The sequence below is a fragment of the Herpailurus yagouaroundi genome, unplaced genomic scaffold (assembly GCF_014898765.1).
Source record: "Herpailurus yagouaroundi ecotype Mexico unplaced genomic scaffold, PumYag 222, whole genome shotgun sequence".
Lineage (NCBI taxonomy): Eukaryota > Metazoa > Chordata > Mammalia > Carnivora > Felidae > Herpailurus > Herpailurus yagouaroundi.
Genome location: NW_024412453.1, coordinates 9,789,699 through 9,805,472, shown reverse-complemented (window position 1 = coordinate 9,805,472; position 15,774 = coordinate 9,789,699). Strand labels below are relative to the sequence as shown.

General features: G+C 53.0%; 1 protein-coding gene across 4 annotated transcripts in view; it reads left to right on the top strand.

The window, feature by feature from the left end:
- The window catches only part of SNX29 (sorting nexin 29), a 506,664-nt gene that overhangs the window by 62,210 nt on the left and 428,680 nt on the right, over window positions 1–15,774 (top strand). For all 4 annotated transcript variants that reach the window (XM_040459014.1, XM_040459016.1, XM_040459013.1 and 1 more), the window contains exons 6-9: window positions 1,445–1,515; window positions 2,708–2,956; window positions 4,902–5,277; window positions 12,601–12,719. In XM_040459014.1, coding sequence (XP_040314948.1) covers window positions 1,445–1,515; window positions 2,708–2,956; window positions 4,902–5,277; window positions 12,601–12,719 — 815 coding nt within the window. The remainder of the gene's footprint in view (window positions 1–1,444; window positions 1,516–2,707; window positions 2,957–4,901; window positions 5,278–12,600; window positions 12,720–15,774) is intronic.

Sequence of the window (15,774 nt, the reverse complement as noted above, 5' to 3'; positions counted from 1 at the left end):
TGTGTGTGTGTGTGTGTGTGTGTGTGTGTGTGTGTGTGTGTGTGTGTGCTGCTTCTGGTCATCTCCCTACCAGCAGTTTGTTATGTGTTCTGGGATGATCCAGTCAGGTCCTTACAAATATCCCTGAAGTTCTCCCGGTGATGATGCTCCTGGCACCTCGCTTGGCTGGACACTCAGACTGTGGGTCTGAAATGGGAGGCATGGGGGCCAGGAATACCATGCTGGACAGCACCCGTGTGCTGTTCAGCTCTGGGCTGGGAGGCTGTGAACGTCTGTGTGCACCACCCCCCAACCCCACCCTGAGCATTAAGCGGTTTTAGTTGAGGAGAATACACCCCGTTTCTTACATTTCCAGGAAGCTCCTCCCAGCAGATCATTTGCAAGTAGTTCCGAGTTGTCCCACTCCATTTCAAGGTGGACTGTTAACAACGAACAGCCGAATCACAGTTGAACTTAGCTGAATCACTAGCCACTTATCCACCTAGCTGTGGGAAAACCAAATTCACTTATACACGTGGAACCTGGCTTAGATTTTTAAAGAGTCACGGCCTTGGGAATTGGAGGTACAGTTGGCATGCCAGCTCAAACACGTTTGTGCTTCTGCTGACGTTCTGCTGGGTGAGTCTGTTGAAAGTGGGGCGTTTCTTCTTTCGTGTTAGTTGTCCTCAGTCACTTGAGCGGGGAATGCATCCCGTCTCCTGCTGAACCCCATGACCCTCACCACTGATGGTGCTTCAGTGATTTGAGCTTTGAGGCAATTAACTGAGAGTTCTCCTACGTGGTGGCCTAGTCAGGGGTTGAGGATATTGGCTTGCTGTGGTTTAGCAAGGGTTGGATAAAGAGCCAGGGCACTGGGCTGGGAGACCTGCTTGGAGCCCTGCCTGTACCATTACTGCCAACGACCTTGGACAATCCCTGTAGGCCTTGCTGACCTCTTGCTACAGCCATTTAGATTCATGGGGCCCTTTTAGCTTCCCAGCCCTTTCCAGGGATAACTCGGGCTTTTGGGTCTGCAGCCCAAGGAAGTATTTCATGCAAATGTTGTGGTTGCTGGAGCCACAGAATTCTAGAATTTCTTTCTGAAGTTGTTTCTTGCGGTAGCTTGGTCAGGGGGCCAGCTTGGATTTCTTGTGTGTCTTACAGACATTGCCTGAGTGAGCACTACCTCTCTGTTTGTGTCCTTCCCCTTTGCTTCTTGATATAAATACCCTGTTTACGTTGCCCATTTCAGTACACTGGAGCTCAGGGCACCAATGAGGAAGTCGTAGGATATATACCTTCAGTCCTTTACAACCAGAAGCTTCATCCCCATGGAGACCTTGGATTTCTGCTCTGGGATGACCGGGCGTGGATTTTCCAGGGAGCCATGTAAGGGAATTTATTTGGCTGATGGATGCAGAGAACTGCTGTTCAGAGCTTTTCCCCTTTCTCTTTCAATTTGCAGCACTTTTTATGAAGACTGGTCTTTTGTGATGGATGAAGAAAGATCTAGCATGCTTCCCACCATGGCAGCTGGTAAGCCTGGCTCAGGCCAGGATTGATGAGTCCTTGAAGTGTGGTGAGCACAGTCGGCTACCTGGGAGGGAATTTATAACTCCAGGGGATGCTGCCATTTCCCTGTCCCTTGCTGACTTAATGGGTCACTGGCCACTGCCCTTCCTTTGGTGGAATTGATTACTGAGCCCATTTGTCTTGAATTGGATACCCTGGTAAGGAAAGCCTGGGGGTGGGGGCTTTGGCCGTGGCTTTACAAGTATAACATGAAGACCTGGGGATTTGGAAGCAGGAGACCTGCCTTTGAAGCCTGGCCCTACCCCTTCCTGGCTGGTGGCCTGGGGCAGATCCTGTGAGCTCTGTCACCCTTACTGCCTGCTCCTCTGCAAGGCAGGGTTCTTGATAGCATGGGAATTGTTTTCATAGTGCCATGAGAGAATCACACGTGACGAGAGTAACATGTGATTTATCATCGTGAGAGCCCTGGATTGATGTTAGTTGGTGAATCGTTAGATTATCATTTGATTTTCACTCAAAGGGTGAGCCCAACACCCTTTCACTCAAAGGGTGAGCAAGTGGGTAACTTGCTTCTTTCTTTAAAATCCTTCCTTGCCTCCCTCCTTTTTTTTTTCCCCCCCCTGAAGTTTCACACTAAGGCCCACATATTGAGAGTTAATGTTAGTCGTGTCCACTGAGGAGGAGAAGTCAGGCTCTGACCGTGAATTCTGGGTAGGCCAGAATTCTGCAAGCTTTTACCTAAAGTAATTGTGGTAATGATACTGGTTGGCACACATTTTTGGTTGCATACTGAGCTGAGTGTTCTTGGTGGGTGATTGTCTTTGACACCCTGTGAAAGCGATGCTGTTGGCCCCGTTTTACAGATAAGGAAGCTGAAGCTCAGGTGGTGCATGGCCTGACCAAGGTCTCCTAGAACGTGGTAGGATTCACCGCAGGCCCTCTGACCCCAGGGCTTACATCTTAACCTCCCCCCAGGCTGACCTCCTTTCTTCCACAGATAGGGAGAGGATTTGGAAAGACTCCCCTCCTGCCATCGCTGGTGTCTACTGACCCCATTTTGTGGGAGGTTTTTTAATCCGTGTTTAAGATCAGCCGGTCCCCTCTTGCGTGTTCTGCCAGGCCCCACGTGTTCATCGTGGTGGGGGCGTGACTCTCCCATGGCAGACACTCCAGACTTTTCCCTTTTTTGGGGCAGGTCTGAACTCTATCCTCTTCGCAATTAACATCGACAACAAGGACTTAAATGGGCAGAGTAAGTTTGCTCCTACCGTCTCAGACCTCTTGAAGGAGTCCACGCAGAACGTGACCTCCTTGCTGAAGGAATCCACGCAAGGAGTGAGCAGCCTTTTCAGGGAGATCACAGCGTCCTCTGCTGTCTCCATCCTTATCAAACCCGAGCAGGACACGGAGCCCCTGCCCGTCGTGTCCAAGCACGTCAGCACCGGTGAGCAGGATGGGGCGTGCGCGGTGGAACAGGGGGTTCGGGTGAAAGGACGACTGGCCGCGGCCAAGAGGGATGCATCTGGTGGTCTGAAAGTCCCAAGGGGAATGAAATCTATGTTCCCTTCATTTTTAGTTCACGTTTGTGTTTATTTTTCTTCCGCTAACTCACTCTGGAAGGGGCTGAGAGCCCTGCTGAGCTGTGGAGATGATATGGTGGGAGAGCAGACAGCTCACCGAGAGCACACTGAACGTGAGGGTGTGTGAGTCGCATGAAAACAGAAGAGCTGGAACTTCATGCATTTATTCCTTCCTTTGTTCACATGTTGTTTCACTGCGTTCTGTGTGCTCAGTGGGGAACTAGGAAGATTGCTAACATTTAGACCGCAGTGTCCTTTGGGCTGGGTAGGGGTACCCATTTGATGGCAAATTATACAAATAAGTGAGTATCCTCTTGATAAATGGGATAAAAGTCAAGCAGGGAGTGCTATCAAGAATGTGTACTCTTGCCGGGGGGGAGGGGGAGGTGACAGGTGCAGGCCAAGGGGGAGGGAGGAGTTGGTCAGCTTTGACTCTAGGCTGTGGGGAGGCAAAGTTGATTTAGTTGAGATCAGTTTTATGAGAAGTCTGTGATACGCTTTGAGCCTTCCGGGGCGTCCAGCATGTTGCTACAGCAAAGTTGGAGATGTGGGGTTTAAGTACGTAGTCCTAGTATTCTCAAACCTCTTAAACGAGGCAGTGATCATGGGCATCTCTTTGGAATTATTACTGACGGTGAAGATTCAGAACCCATGGGGTCTTTGGTGTACATTGACTTTATCTGTCTGGTCCTCCCCTTCTCTGGCAGAGACCCCCAGCAAATGATAGGAAATAGGACCGTTGGGGGCTTTGTGAAGCAAAGACCCTGGAAATTGTATACCCCAAGGAGCGTTCTTTCCATCCATTTTGGGGACTCTGCTTTTGACACTGTCTCAGCGTTTGATACACTGGTGAAGCATCCCCATGTGGTTCAGACGGGAAGGAGTGTCTGGAGTCCGCTTGAAGTGTCTCACACCCAAGTTGGACGATTAAGATGGGTGAACAAACTGGTTCACATAAGTACTAGTCACCAAGACAGCCTTGATTTCTGTTTCAGGTAGTCTTTGCTGTGTAACAAACAGCTCCAAAGTGTAGTGGCTTGAAACAACCACAATTTATTATTTTTTTGATGACTGTGCATTGATGGGATAGTTCTGCTGGTGTCGCTTCGGCTTCCTCATGGGGCTGTCCCGAGCTGGTGGCTGAGCCGGAAGATCTAAGACGGTCTCACTCATGTGCCGGGGAATAGTGCCCACTGTTGGCTGGGGCATCTGTTTTTCTACACATGGCCTCCTCTGCTCTGATAAGCTAGACTGGCTTCCTTCCCCGGTAGTTTCAGGGCAGCATTCGAGGGGGTGCAGCACCTGCTGATGGCTGGGCTCCAGAGTTCCCCGTTACTTGTGCCACATGCTGCAGGGAAGGTGTGAGCACTGAGCCAGCCCATGCTCAAGGGGGTGGGGAAATAGACACACCCTCAGAAGGAGGAGCAGCCGAGTCCCATTGTAAAGGGGACCATTGACCACCACCCCAAACGGGTGTTCTTGGTCTCATCAGTCAGCCAGGAGAGTGCTTTCCAAAGTGAAAGTTGTCTCAGGAGTGGGAGCACCCTCTGAATCAAAGTGCTCAGAAGGGACAGTTGTAATGTGTGCTCTGTGGTGTGTTTGTTTACCCCGGAAGTGTAGTCCCACATCCATTTTGTTCAGTCTCCTGTAGACAGGTTTTTCTCCCTCGAGGATTAAAAAAAATCTGAATGTATCTGAAGCGTATTTTTCCGTTGACCAGCGGAGGAATTTCCACGATGTAGACGCCACATGGCTCAATTGTGGCTTTATCTTGCCTACTTCTTGTGACACCGTATGTTCTTTCACCAGATGCCAAATGTAAAAAGGAGCGGAAGAAGAAGAAAAAGGTGACCAACATCATCTCGTTTGACGATGACGAAGAGGAGAACTCTGGCGATGTTTTTAAGAAGATACCCGGGGCCGGGGAGAGTTCAGAGGAGAACTCCGACCGCTCCTCGGTCAACATCTTGTCGGCCTTTGAAAGCCCCTTCGGGCCAAATTCCAACGGAAGTCAGAGCAGCAACTCATGGAAAATTGATTCTCTGTCTTTGAATGGGGAGTTTGGGTACCAGAAGCTCGACGTGAAAAGCATCGATGACGAGGATGTGGATAACAACGAGGATGATGTGTACGGAGGGAGCATGTCCGGAAGGAAGTGCCTGGGACACTCGGGGTCGCCTGAGAAGTAAGTTCCACTTGGAGCTTTTAGCGTAGGGTTGGCGCGTTAACGGCTTTCTCTTTCTGCAGCCTCGGGTGAAGTGAGCGCACACACGGTTTATAGGAGGCATCATTCGCTTTTCTGATCTTGAGTTAGGAGGAAGGAGCGTTAGCTTACTGTCTTCCTGAGAACGAACTCGAGGGAAGGGAGTGCATTTGAAGGTCCTTCTTCTGAAGTTGGTATCAAGACGCGTGCCTTGACGTTCTCGCCTTAGGTACGTGTCCTTCATTCCTGTTGCTTGGATGTTGCTTGTGTCTCTAACTTGCTCCTCGCACAGGAAGCTCGGGAGAGAGGCAGGGTTTTTCTAGAGCACAGTCGCAGGCTGCCAGTTTCTCTGTTTATGTACCGGGGCGTGAACAGCAGGAATTTGCCTGCACTTGCCTCTTGACCAGTGGACTTGGCGGTAGGTGGATGTTTGGAAGGGCCCTGATGCACACGGGGGCAGAAAAGCACAATAGCACAGTGCAGAGCGTGGATCCTGGAATCGACACAGCCTGGCTTCTCATTTCCTAGCTGCGTGGCTTTGCTTGGACACGTTTACCTCCCAGAGCCTCAGGCCTCATCTGAGACCTGGGAGCAAAACAGCACCTGCTTCTCGGAGTCGTTGAGTTAGCGGCAGACGTGCGTGGGGCCTTTGGCAGCAAGAAGGCACACAGGTCAGCTGCTTCTGCTCCCGCTGCTCTGTACCCATTCCTGTGCTTGGTCTTGCTCTGAGCACCGGATGAACGAGCTGCCCCTTCACTTGGGCCTTGCGGTGCACGGGGCCATCGTCACGCTGGCTTCACACCCAGCCCGTGACAGCATCACCTGGAGACGCCGACACCCCGCGGTGGGATTAGGGGCACAGCGTCTCTGGCTGTGAGCTTCTCATGTCCCGCCTCGTTCTGTCTCATGACACGGTGCCTGTTTCTGATTTCTGCTCTTCTGCCCTCATTCACACGGGTGCCCGTCTGAGCAGCGCTACCGTATCGATCACCTGTGATAGGCCGGGCACGGCGGGCTCCTCGCGTAGCCGCCCTGGGAGGCTGGTGGGTGCCACGCTCGCTCGGTGGATGAAGGCAGACAGCAGAGTTGTGTCAGAGCAGCGGCAGGGCGGGCCCTAAGGTTCGGTTGCGCTGTGCTCCCACGCTTTTACTGTCAGCTGTTTTCCACGTTTCTACACGACGTGGGGATATCGCTTGGTTGAGAGTCCGTCGGATCAACTTGTCACGATTTGCTAACGTCTCTTTCCCCCGCGTTCAGTATTTCGGTTGTTGGCCTTTGATGTTGTTGCTTCCGTTTTTGCCTTTCTTGTGATCAGCCACTCTGAACTGGACATGTTCACGCACGAGCGTTTCTTCTACTCCTGGAGGGTGTGTTGGGGTAGGTCCCCCGGAGTGTTGCTCTTGTCCAGAGGGATGAGCGTTGGCCACCTGGGACCCACGTGCTGTGACCCGCTGTATGAGTCCAGGTCTCCAGAGAAGCAGAACCGATGGGGGCGGCGTGTGTCTGCGTGTGGGCAGGAGTCCTGCCTGCTTGTCCGCGGTTCCACTTGCCACGGTTTCCTTTCCACGGTTTCCGTTCCCCCGGAGCCAACCGTGGTCCTGGAGCAGTGGCGCTCCTTCTCCCGGCTCATCACGAGGTCCGCAGTGGCCTTGCGCTGCATCACGCGCCCACATTCACTCTGCTTCATCTCACTGATGCCGGCAGGCTGGGTCTGAGGACCCAGAAGGGCTCCCACAGGACCAGCCACGAGCGGCCCTGGCTGCACACAGGCTAGAAATCAAACTCGAGCCAGCAGCAGAGGAAGACAGAACTCGCTGAAGGCGTGGAGTACAGGGACGGTGTGTCTGGGAGACACAGCAAGGGAAGGACAGAGTCACGTCCTTGCTTGGAGCCCGGGGTTTTTAGTGAGGATTGTGCTCTGGGGTATGTCACCTCTTGGGCGTCCGGGAACCGCTTAGAACAAAGACCAGGATCCAGGTGTTACGCCTTGGAGCCAGGGGGGTCTTGGCGTCGAGGGGTCTAGCGCCGGTGGTCTGGAATACTCTCTGAGACCTTCCTCCGGCTGTTCTAGCCTGGTCCTTCCTTGGATGTGATCTGGTCTAAAGAAATCGTTCGCTCCTTGTCCCTTACAAGGAGGACGTCTGCTATTTGCATTTTGAGGCACGTGTAACGTGGGGTTGCGGGTCTTAGCAGGAAAAGCAGCAGGAAGGGGAGCAAAAAGCCGATTTCTGTGGAGTCCTTCAGCTTCCCTGCCTCCTCATCACGTGGGCAGTGGGTCATCTCACGTCATCACGAGAAGGGTGACTACAGTGCAGTATGATATTTTGAGAGAGAGAGAGAGACCACATTCACGAAACTTTTGTGGCAGATCACGGTTACAGTTGTCATATTGCATTGTAAGTTACTGTCGTTAATCTCCTAATGTGCCTCATTTATAAGTTAAACTTTACTATAGGTGTGTATGGATAGGAAAACACCGTATATCTATAGAGGGCTCAGCAATGTGTGTACTCTTAGGAATTCCTTGGGGGGTCTTGGGACGTATCCCCTGCGGATAAGGAGAGGGGGATGCTACCGTCTGTCTGGATCTGTCTGTCTAGATAGATTTTAAGGAATGGGCTCATGTGATTGTGGGCGCCTGACATGTCCAGGATCTGTAGGGCGTAGGCCAGCGGGCTGGAGACCCAGGGAGGAGCTCCATTTCCAGTCCAGGGGCAGGCTGCTGGCAGAATTTCTTCTTTTTTAAAAAAAAATTTTTTTTTAATGTTTTTATTTATTTTTGAGACAGAGAGAGACAGAGCATGAGCAGAGAAGGGGCAGAGAGAGAGGGAGACACAGAATCCGAAGCAGGCTCCAGGCTCCGAGCTGTCAGCACAGAGCCCGACGCGGGGCTCGAACTCACACACTGGGAGATCATGACCTGAGCCAAAGTCGGACTCTCAACCGACTGAGCCACCCAGTCGCCCCCAGAATTCCTTCTTCTTTGGGGGACCTCGGTTTTTCCTGTTAAGACCATCAGCTGATTGGATGAGACCCAGCCAAACATGGAGGGTGATCTGCTTTACTCAGAGTCCACCGTCTTAGGTGTTAATCTCATCTGAACATACTTCCTCAAGCAACTGGAACAACGTTTGATCAGATATCTTGGTGCCGTGGCCTAGCCACGTTGCCACATAACATCCACATAAGCCCTTTGTTCTTAAGCAGGGCCTTTTGGGACGTGCCACTTGCATTCAGTGTCTCTGTGGGTGAGTGCATCTCTGAGTTGATTCACCCTGTGTATTTTTTGTCCCCAGACACAGTCATTTTTCTTCCTATTAGCCTGGGGCCATTGAGGGAAGCCTGAGCGGGAGGGCAGCCTGCGAGCCAAGGTAGCCACCGCCGGCATTGTGATGTGTAAGACACAAAACAGTGCAGGGTGACCTTTACAGGGGCCCGGGCCCTTCTAGGCCATTGGGCCTCCTGCACATTCTGGACGGACTCTCCCTGGCGTAAGGCGGGGGATCTTGATTGAGCATTCTGCAGAGCCCCTTGGCGAAGAGCGGAGAATGATGAGATGGCCCACTGAGTAATACTTTTGATTCTAAGCTCACGTTCATAGGAGAGGTCTTAGCAGTTGAGCAGCACAGCCAGGTTTGTGAGGGAAAAGTGGCCCTTCCTGGAGAAGCTCTCTGTGGATGTGACAGCCTCTGGCCAGTCAGTGCCCTGATTGTCTTTAAAATGCTCTGTTGGCCAAAAGCTGGGTTTACGTTTCTGTTTGCTGGCAGTTAAAACGCTTCTTTGATGACCGAGGGAAAAAAATCTTGTCCCTCCCGCCTCAGTATTTACAAGTGTTTGATTTGCCTTTTATTTTTTTTTCCTTACAAGAGGATAATATCTTTATTATAGAAAGGGGTTTTTCTGTCACTTGACGTGTGTCCCTGGACAACCAGTAGGGAAGTGGGGTGAAAACATAATTCAAAAAGAAATACAAACATAGGGGAAACTGTTAACATCTTGCTAGCAATTAAGCAAATGCAGAGTGCAGCAGACAGCTGGAATTTTCCCCGGGGATTTAAACTGAGACCCGGAGAAAAGGAGAGCCCTAGGTTAGTGCCCTGGGGGGAGGGCTTGCTCTCCGCGTGTCCTCAGCTGCTTGGTACCTTCTAGGCACACAGTAGGCCTTAACTGTGGAGTGGATGATGGGGAGAGTCTGGCGCACAGGGCCGCTGGATCCTCACAGATCACGTCCCTCGTGTTGACCGCCTTGTGGAAAGACGGTTTGACACGACCTCAGGAGCCTCCAAAATGTTTGTCCCACCTGATTCAGCAGTTTTGTTGCTGGGAATCTACCTGAGGAACGAGCCTCCAGAAAGGAAAACCCCTTGCTGCCTCTTGACTCCAAAGTCCTTGCTCACAGAAGTAGAACACTGGAGCTGACCTCAGCTCTTGTGTAGTTTAAACTCGAACGTCTTAATGATGCATATTTTGGACATCTTTTTTTTTTTTTTTTTTTAAGTTTTTAACGTTAAATCCAGTAGTTAACGTAGTGTTTCATTAGTTTCAGGTGTACAATATAGGGAGTCAGCAGTTCCATACAGGACCCAGTGGGATCTGGAACATCTTAAATGACATTTAAGAGTGTCTTAGTAGTGTGAACACAAACTTATGAATTAATATGGAGTGGGAAGGAGCAAAATATTAATCTTACATTGAGTTTCGTTATGACCTCTTAAAGAAAAATACGTGTAGAACGAAGCCGCTACGGAAATGGTGTCTAATGCAGTTTTGCTTTTGGTGTATCCCCTCCCCCCCCCCGCCGCCCCCCGGTTTTTGGGATTTTCTAGCTTTTAAAAGAAATGTCTGACCTTTTTTTTTTTTTTTTTAATTTTTTTAACATTTATTTATTTCTGAGACAGAGAGAGAGACAGAGCATGAACGGGGGAGGAGCAGAGAGAGAGGGAGACACAGAATCGGAAACAGGCTCCAGGCTCCGAGCCATCAGACCAGAGCCCGACGCGGGGCTCGAACTCACGGACCGCAAGATCTTGACCTGGCTGAAGTCGGACGCTTAACCGACTGCGCCACCCAGGCGCCCCGAATGTCTGACTTTTTTGATGAAAAGCAACACCCATTACTGGTTTTAAGCCAGATGTGGCACCACGTTCTGAGTGGGTCTGTGCCTTAGGAATCACTTCAGTATTAAGTCATTTTGGAGGTGGTGGCCCTTGGGCCCTTTTGCTTGGGTTCTGAATCTCAGCTAAGGGGACCTGGCTTCACCTGTGCTCTGCCTGTGTTGCTGAGAAGTGGCAAAATTTCCCCTTAGAAAGAGCAGAAAATCCCATTTGCCTGGAGCAAATGATTCTGCCGCCTCCTCCTGAAGGGCCCCCCTGAGCGCCTCTGGGTGTCTGGGAGTCCCCTGGGTCACCAGTTGCTAGATTGGAGCCCCAGGAGGGCGGCTCTGTACGGATTCTAGAGGCACAGCCAAGTTCACCCCAGAGCCCGGCCCAAGTTTGGTTCTGCTGGTGCACCCCACCCAGTCTGCTGAGCGTCTCGTTGTGGGTGTGACCTGCACGGTTAAATGACGGAGTTTGCAAAATTCTGGTAGGATTATTTCCCGTTTGTTGCTCTGAGCCAAATGTTTGACCAAGAGGTAGACAGGACTGAAAGGAAAAGCTCTAACCGACTCTGGAAGCAGCACAGGCTTGCCCCCAGAGGCGGGCCCTCTCCCCTCACCCCTTGTTAAAATTTAAATTCTAGTTAGTTAACTGTCGGTTTCAGGAGTAGAACTCAGGGATTCATCACTTCCATACAACACCCGGTGCTCATCACATGCCCTCCTTAGTACCCATCACTCATCTAGCCCAGCCCCCACCCACCCCTCCCACCTCCCTGGTTGTTACTTTTTAAAGGATTGCTAAGGACAACAACAACAAAGAAGAATACTTATGCCACAAAGCCTAAAATATATCCCGTTTGGTCCTTTACAAAAAATTATTCTTGATCCCTGCCCTGAACCAAAAGAAAAACTGCATACATCATGCCACATGGTGGGCGGCAGCCACGGGGCCCATTGTGATTGGATTTGGAAGATGTGGCCTCAGATCCTTGAAGCCTCGGTTCTGTCCAGGATGCTGAACTTGCACTAGTGACATAACCTCCTGGAACTGGTTTCCTCTCTCCCGCCCCTCACTTCCCCCTCTTCCTCTCCCATTCTCTTACTCCTCCTCCTCCTCCTCCTCCTCCCTCCCTCCCTTCCTCCCTCCCTCCCTCCCTCCCTCCCTCCCTCCCTTCCTCCCTCTGTTAAGTAGGCATGACCATGGTTTGCTTTGGATTTCTTTATAACTGTGTCCCAGAAAAGAAACTGAGTTACAGAAGGAAAGGAAGGAAGGAAGGAAGGAAGGGAGGGAGGGAAGGAGGGAGGGAAGAAAGGAAGAAAGGATGGAAGGAGGATTCTATGAACTTTAAAGCCTCTGCAAACACATTCTGGTATTTATTCATGTCTCCTACTTGCCCAGAGACAACTGCTGCAGTGGGGAAATCCTTTTTCAGACTCACTGAACTGAACCAGCTGGTGTGACAAAGATGGTCCAGGTTGCTCTTGTACTTTGTGGATAAGGGGACACCATGACAGCTCTTATGAGCCTGCTTTATGTTTAAGCTGACCCCCTTTCTTGGAAGGGACCCAGACACGATCTGGTCTGATTCTGCCATTTTACTAATGAGGGCTCGAGAACCAGCCAGGCAAAGGGACACTCGCCCCGGGTCTCGTGGCTGCCGTCACTCCAGAGCCTGGGACACTCTATCCTTCCTCCTGCTTCAGGACTTTGCACATGCTTTTCCCTTGCCTGCGTTGCTCTCGTCCTTCTCTTCACTTGGCTGACCTTGCGGTCTCACTTGCAGTTCTCATCTGTCACCTGTCTTCTTCAAGGAAGCTTTCCATGGCCTTCCTGACCAGCTCCATGGATCTGAGCTGCTGTCTTACGTCTACTTGTGGGATCGTGTGGTTCATGTCCTGGTCCCCCTATGACTTGTAAGCTGCCGGAGGGCGGGATAAACACTATTTGCTGGCTCTTTGGCCAGCACAAAATATACGTGAGCACAGACCCTGGCATATAGTAGGGGCTCAGGAAACACTGGTTGAAGGCACGAGTGTACGAGGCCTGGGTCTGGACCACATGCTCCTGCTCCCAGCCTGGGCCTCCTGTCTTCAGCTCAGTCATGGTCTGGTTGGTTCCCCAGAGGGAACTTGAGGGAGGCTGGCGGATGCTCGTGGCCCTCAGAGGCTCTTCAGTCTGTCACGCAGCTTGTACTCTCTCACCTCAGGCCGCTGGATGCGAACGCCCGCCTCTCCCAGATGCACAGCTGGGCCCCGCTGCAGGTGCTCCAAGGTGACGCCGATGTCCTCTTTCCGGTCAGCGGAGTGGGCTCGTATGGCCCTGCAGGTGGGTGTTCCCCGATGACGTGTTCCGTCCATTCATGAGCTTGGGCCCCGGGAGCCAGCAGCAGGGTCCGCGTCCCCTCTGCAGTAGGACTGCACGAAGGGGTGTGGGGCCCAGGGCTGCAGAAGCTTGTTGAGGTTGGGACTGCCTGAGGCTTTGGCTTCTCTTCTTGCTGAACCCGAGGGCTTGACTTGCTCCCACCTGAGCGAGTGCTGGGCCAAACCAGCTGACACGTCATGAAGGAGCCCCCAAGCCTGTGTTTTTTCCTCCCCAGTGATTTTGTTTTGGAACTTGGTCATATACAAGCAGACCACCAATGTGACGGTTATTGTTGCCTCTTAGGGAAAAAGTTACAGCACCCTTTGCAACCAAGTGCTTGGGGTCAGAGAGTAGCTTGCTTGAAACCTGCCTTTAGAGTGGATGAGCGTTTTGGACCCCTTCCATTTGGTTGAGTGTGCTCTTGCGTGGTTTGTTACTCTTTTCTTTAGCTAGAGCAGGTCACAGGGAGCAGCGGGAGAGGGGCGAATGGGACGCGGATGAGCCCGGTTGGTCGAGGGGTGGGCGTGTGGTGCAGCCAGTACGGTGCCCGGCGGCTGTCACGGCCCCGCGACACCGCCGGGTTAGTGAGGCCCCAGCCTCTTCCCCTCCCCTGCCCACAACCCCCCGTATAGGCCCCTTCTCACCCTCCCAGGGCCGGGTCTGAGAGGACGTAACAGGGCCCACCAACTGCTCAGGAGGCTGTTGACATTGTGAACCGGATGGTGGACTGTTCTCGTCACCAGCGGGGGACAGAAACTCCCTCCAAGTAGCTAGAGCGCAGGGGCGGGCGGGCGGGACCCTCACTGGTGGCAGTCTAGAGTGGGGGTCAGGGAACCTGGCTCCAGGAGCTGCGTGAGCCGGTCACCTCTCTGGGTGGCAGTGCTCCTGGCGGAAACTGAGGCTCCAGAGCGTGGTGGCTGAGTGACTCAGTCCGCCGGGCCGGGCTCCTCTTCAGAAGGTGCAGCCGGTGGTGATCCTGACAGCTGAGGCGTACCAAGCCCTTGGAGCGAGTCCGGGACTGCAGGGCAGCTGGTGTGGATGAACACGTCCCCTCTCGCCCACGGCCCGTGAGGAAGGGCTGGGCGTGTTCTCTCACCTTCCTCTAGATTTGTGGCGGGGACTCCCAGGTGAATGTGGGGAGAGGCGCCAGGCACCTGCCGCTGCCCCGAGAGAGCCTGCCGTCCACGTGGGCATCTCGTGCTGGGGACTTGGAACGAAGAAGGGCGTTCGTGTGTGTCCCCCGTCCCGCGCCCCGCACTTCCTCATGTGGTCTGTCCTGTCTCCACTGCCCTTTGACAGTCTTGCTCTCTCTTGCCCTCTCCCCTTTCGGCCTCAGCCGCGCGGCCTTCTTACCAGCCAGCGCTTCTCCTGGGGTCTCCGCTGAAACCGCTGAGAGGGGCCGGCTGGTGGGCCCGGCTTCTCCTTTCCCTCAGGTGGCCGTCCGTGGTCCCAGCGGCCAGCGGTGGGGTTGGGTGCCTCGCCATTGTCCACTGAGCACGGTGCACGTGGGGGCTCGCAGAAAGCAGGTGGTCCTGACGCCCACGTGGGACCCGTGTGGGACTCCCAGCTGGTGACCCAACACCCTACTCACCTTGTCGCCCTCCCCACCGAGGGGGCCTTTCTACCCAGCTGCCAGGTGCCCGCACTAGGCACGCTGTCTCGTTTCTGGCAGCCCCTTCCTCTTGGGGCTGGGGGCTGGGGGCTGGCTGCTCCGGGGGCGCTGCCCTGTTGCCCTCTGTGCTGGGGTGGAGTCTTCCAGAACCCAGCACTCCTCCTCCCTCTGCGGGCTTCCTCCAGGGTCTGCGGGGAAAGCGGCCTCTGGCCAGCCTCCAGCATCCTCTCGGGAAGCTTTCCCCTGGTCCCGCCTCTGCTTGTCAGCCTTCCAGACCCGAGGCTTCACCTTGTCACTGTTGGGGGACCCCGAGCTCCAGCTTATCTCTATTATCCTCATCAGACATGCTGTGTGTGAGCCGCCTGCCAGCTTGTTAGTTTACTGTGGTAACAAAGCCGCCAGGAGTCCCGGGAGCCTGTGACAGTCTTGGGCAGACTCGCCGTGGGTAGGAGTTGCATAGGAAGACAATTATGCTCAGGCTGCAGAAGACAGGAGAGACAGCACCGGAGTCGATCTGCTGCCCGACTGGAAGGCCAGGTGGCATCGAGTCCCTCCCGGCCTGGCCCCCGTTTCCCTGGGAGGTGGGCGGACCTCTGATGTCAGGACTCACCTGTCAGGGAGGCCTTTCCCTGGGCGGCTCTGAGTGCATGCTCTCGACATTTCTGTCCCAGACTCCTTTGCTCCTGGTGACTTCTGACCGCTCTCCTTTCTGAGTGACACCCTTCTACTTGAGCAGGGTTAACATAGTCTCTCATTCTGGCCAGGGAGCCATTGTGTGTCTTTAGTGACAGTTTTGGACCCAGATGGCTCTACTCTTAGGAGACCTTCCCATCATCTTTGAAAGTGTTGGTATCTGTAGTGTCACTGCCCGTGGGGACATTTAGAGGAAGATGCAGGGAGGCACGTGGTGGAGGAGGAGTGTTTTGGTGGCCACATCTGGAGAGAGAGAAGGTGGCAGAGAAGGGGACTCCGGACACAGAAGTATTGTCCTGATTCGTGGACGGGGAGGCTCTGTGGCTTAGGGGGCCGTGCTTTGGAGCTGGGGTGGGAGGCTCAGAGAAGGAAGACACCATTCAGGTCACATGGGACCAGGGTGTGGGATTAGATACAGTCATTCCTCTGGGCGTGTCTGTCACCTGCAGCATAGCAAAGCACATTTACCATTTCTTTGAAGCTGCATGGGAGAAGAAGCCCCAGAGTTCCTTTCAACCAAGAATACTCAACGGAGGTGAACACCCATTTCTACCCGTTGCACACATGAAATTGTTATTGCTCCTGTCCTCATCGAGGGTCCTGGGGTTGGTGGTGGGTCTTAGCAACTTCAGAGTTAGTTAGCTTCTTTTCTTTTTTCTTTTCTTTTCTTTTCTTTTCTTTTCTTTTCTTTTCTTTTCTTTTCTTTTCTTTTCT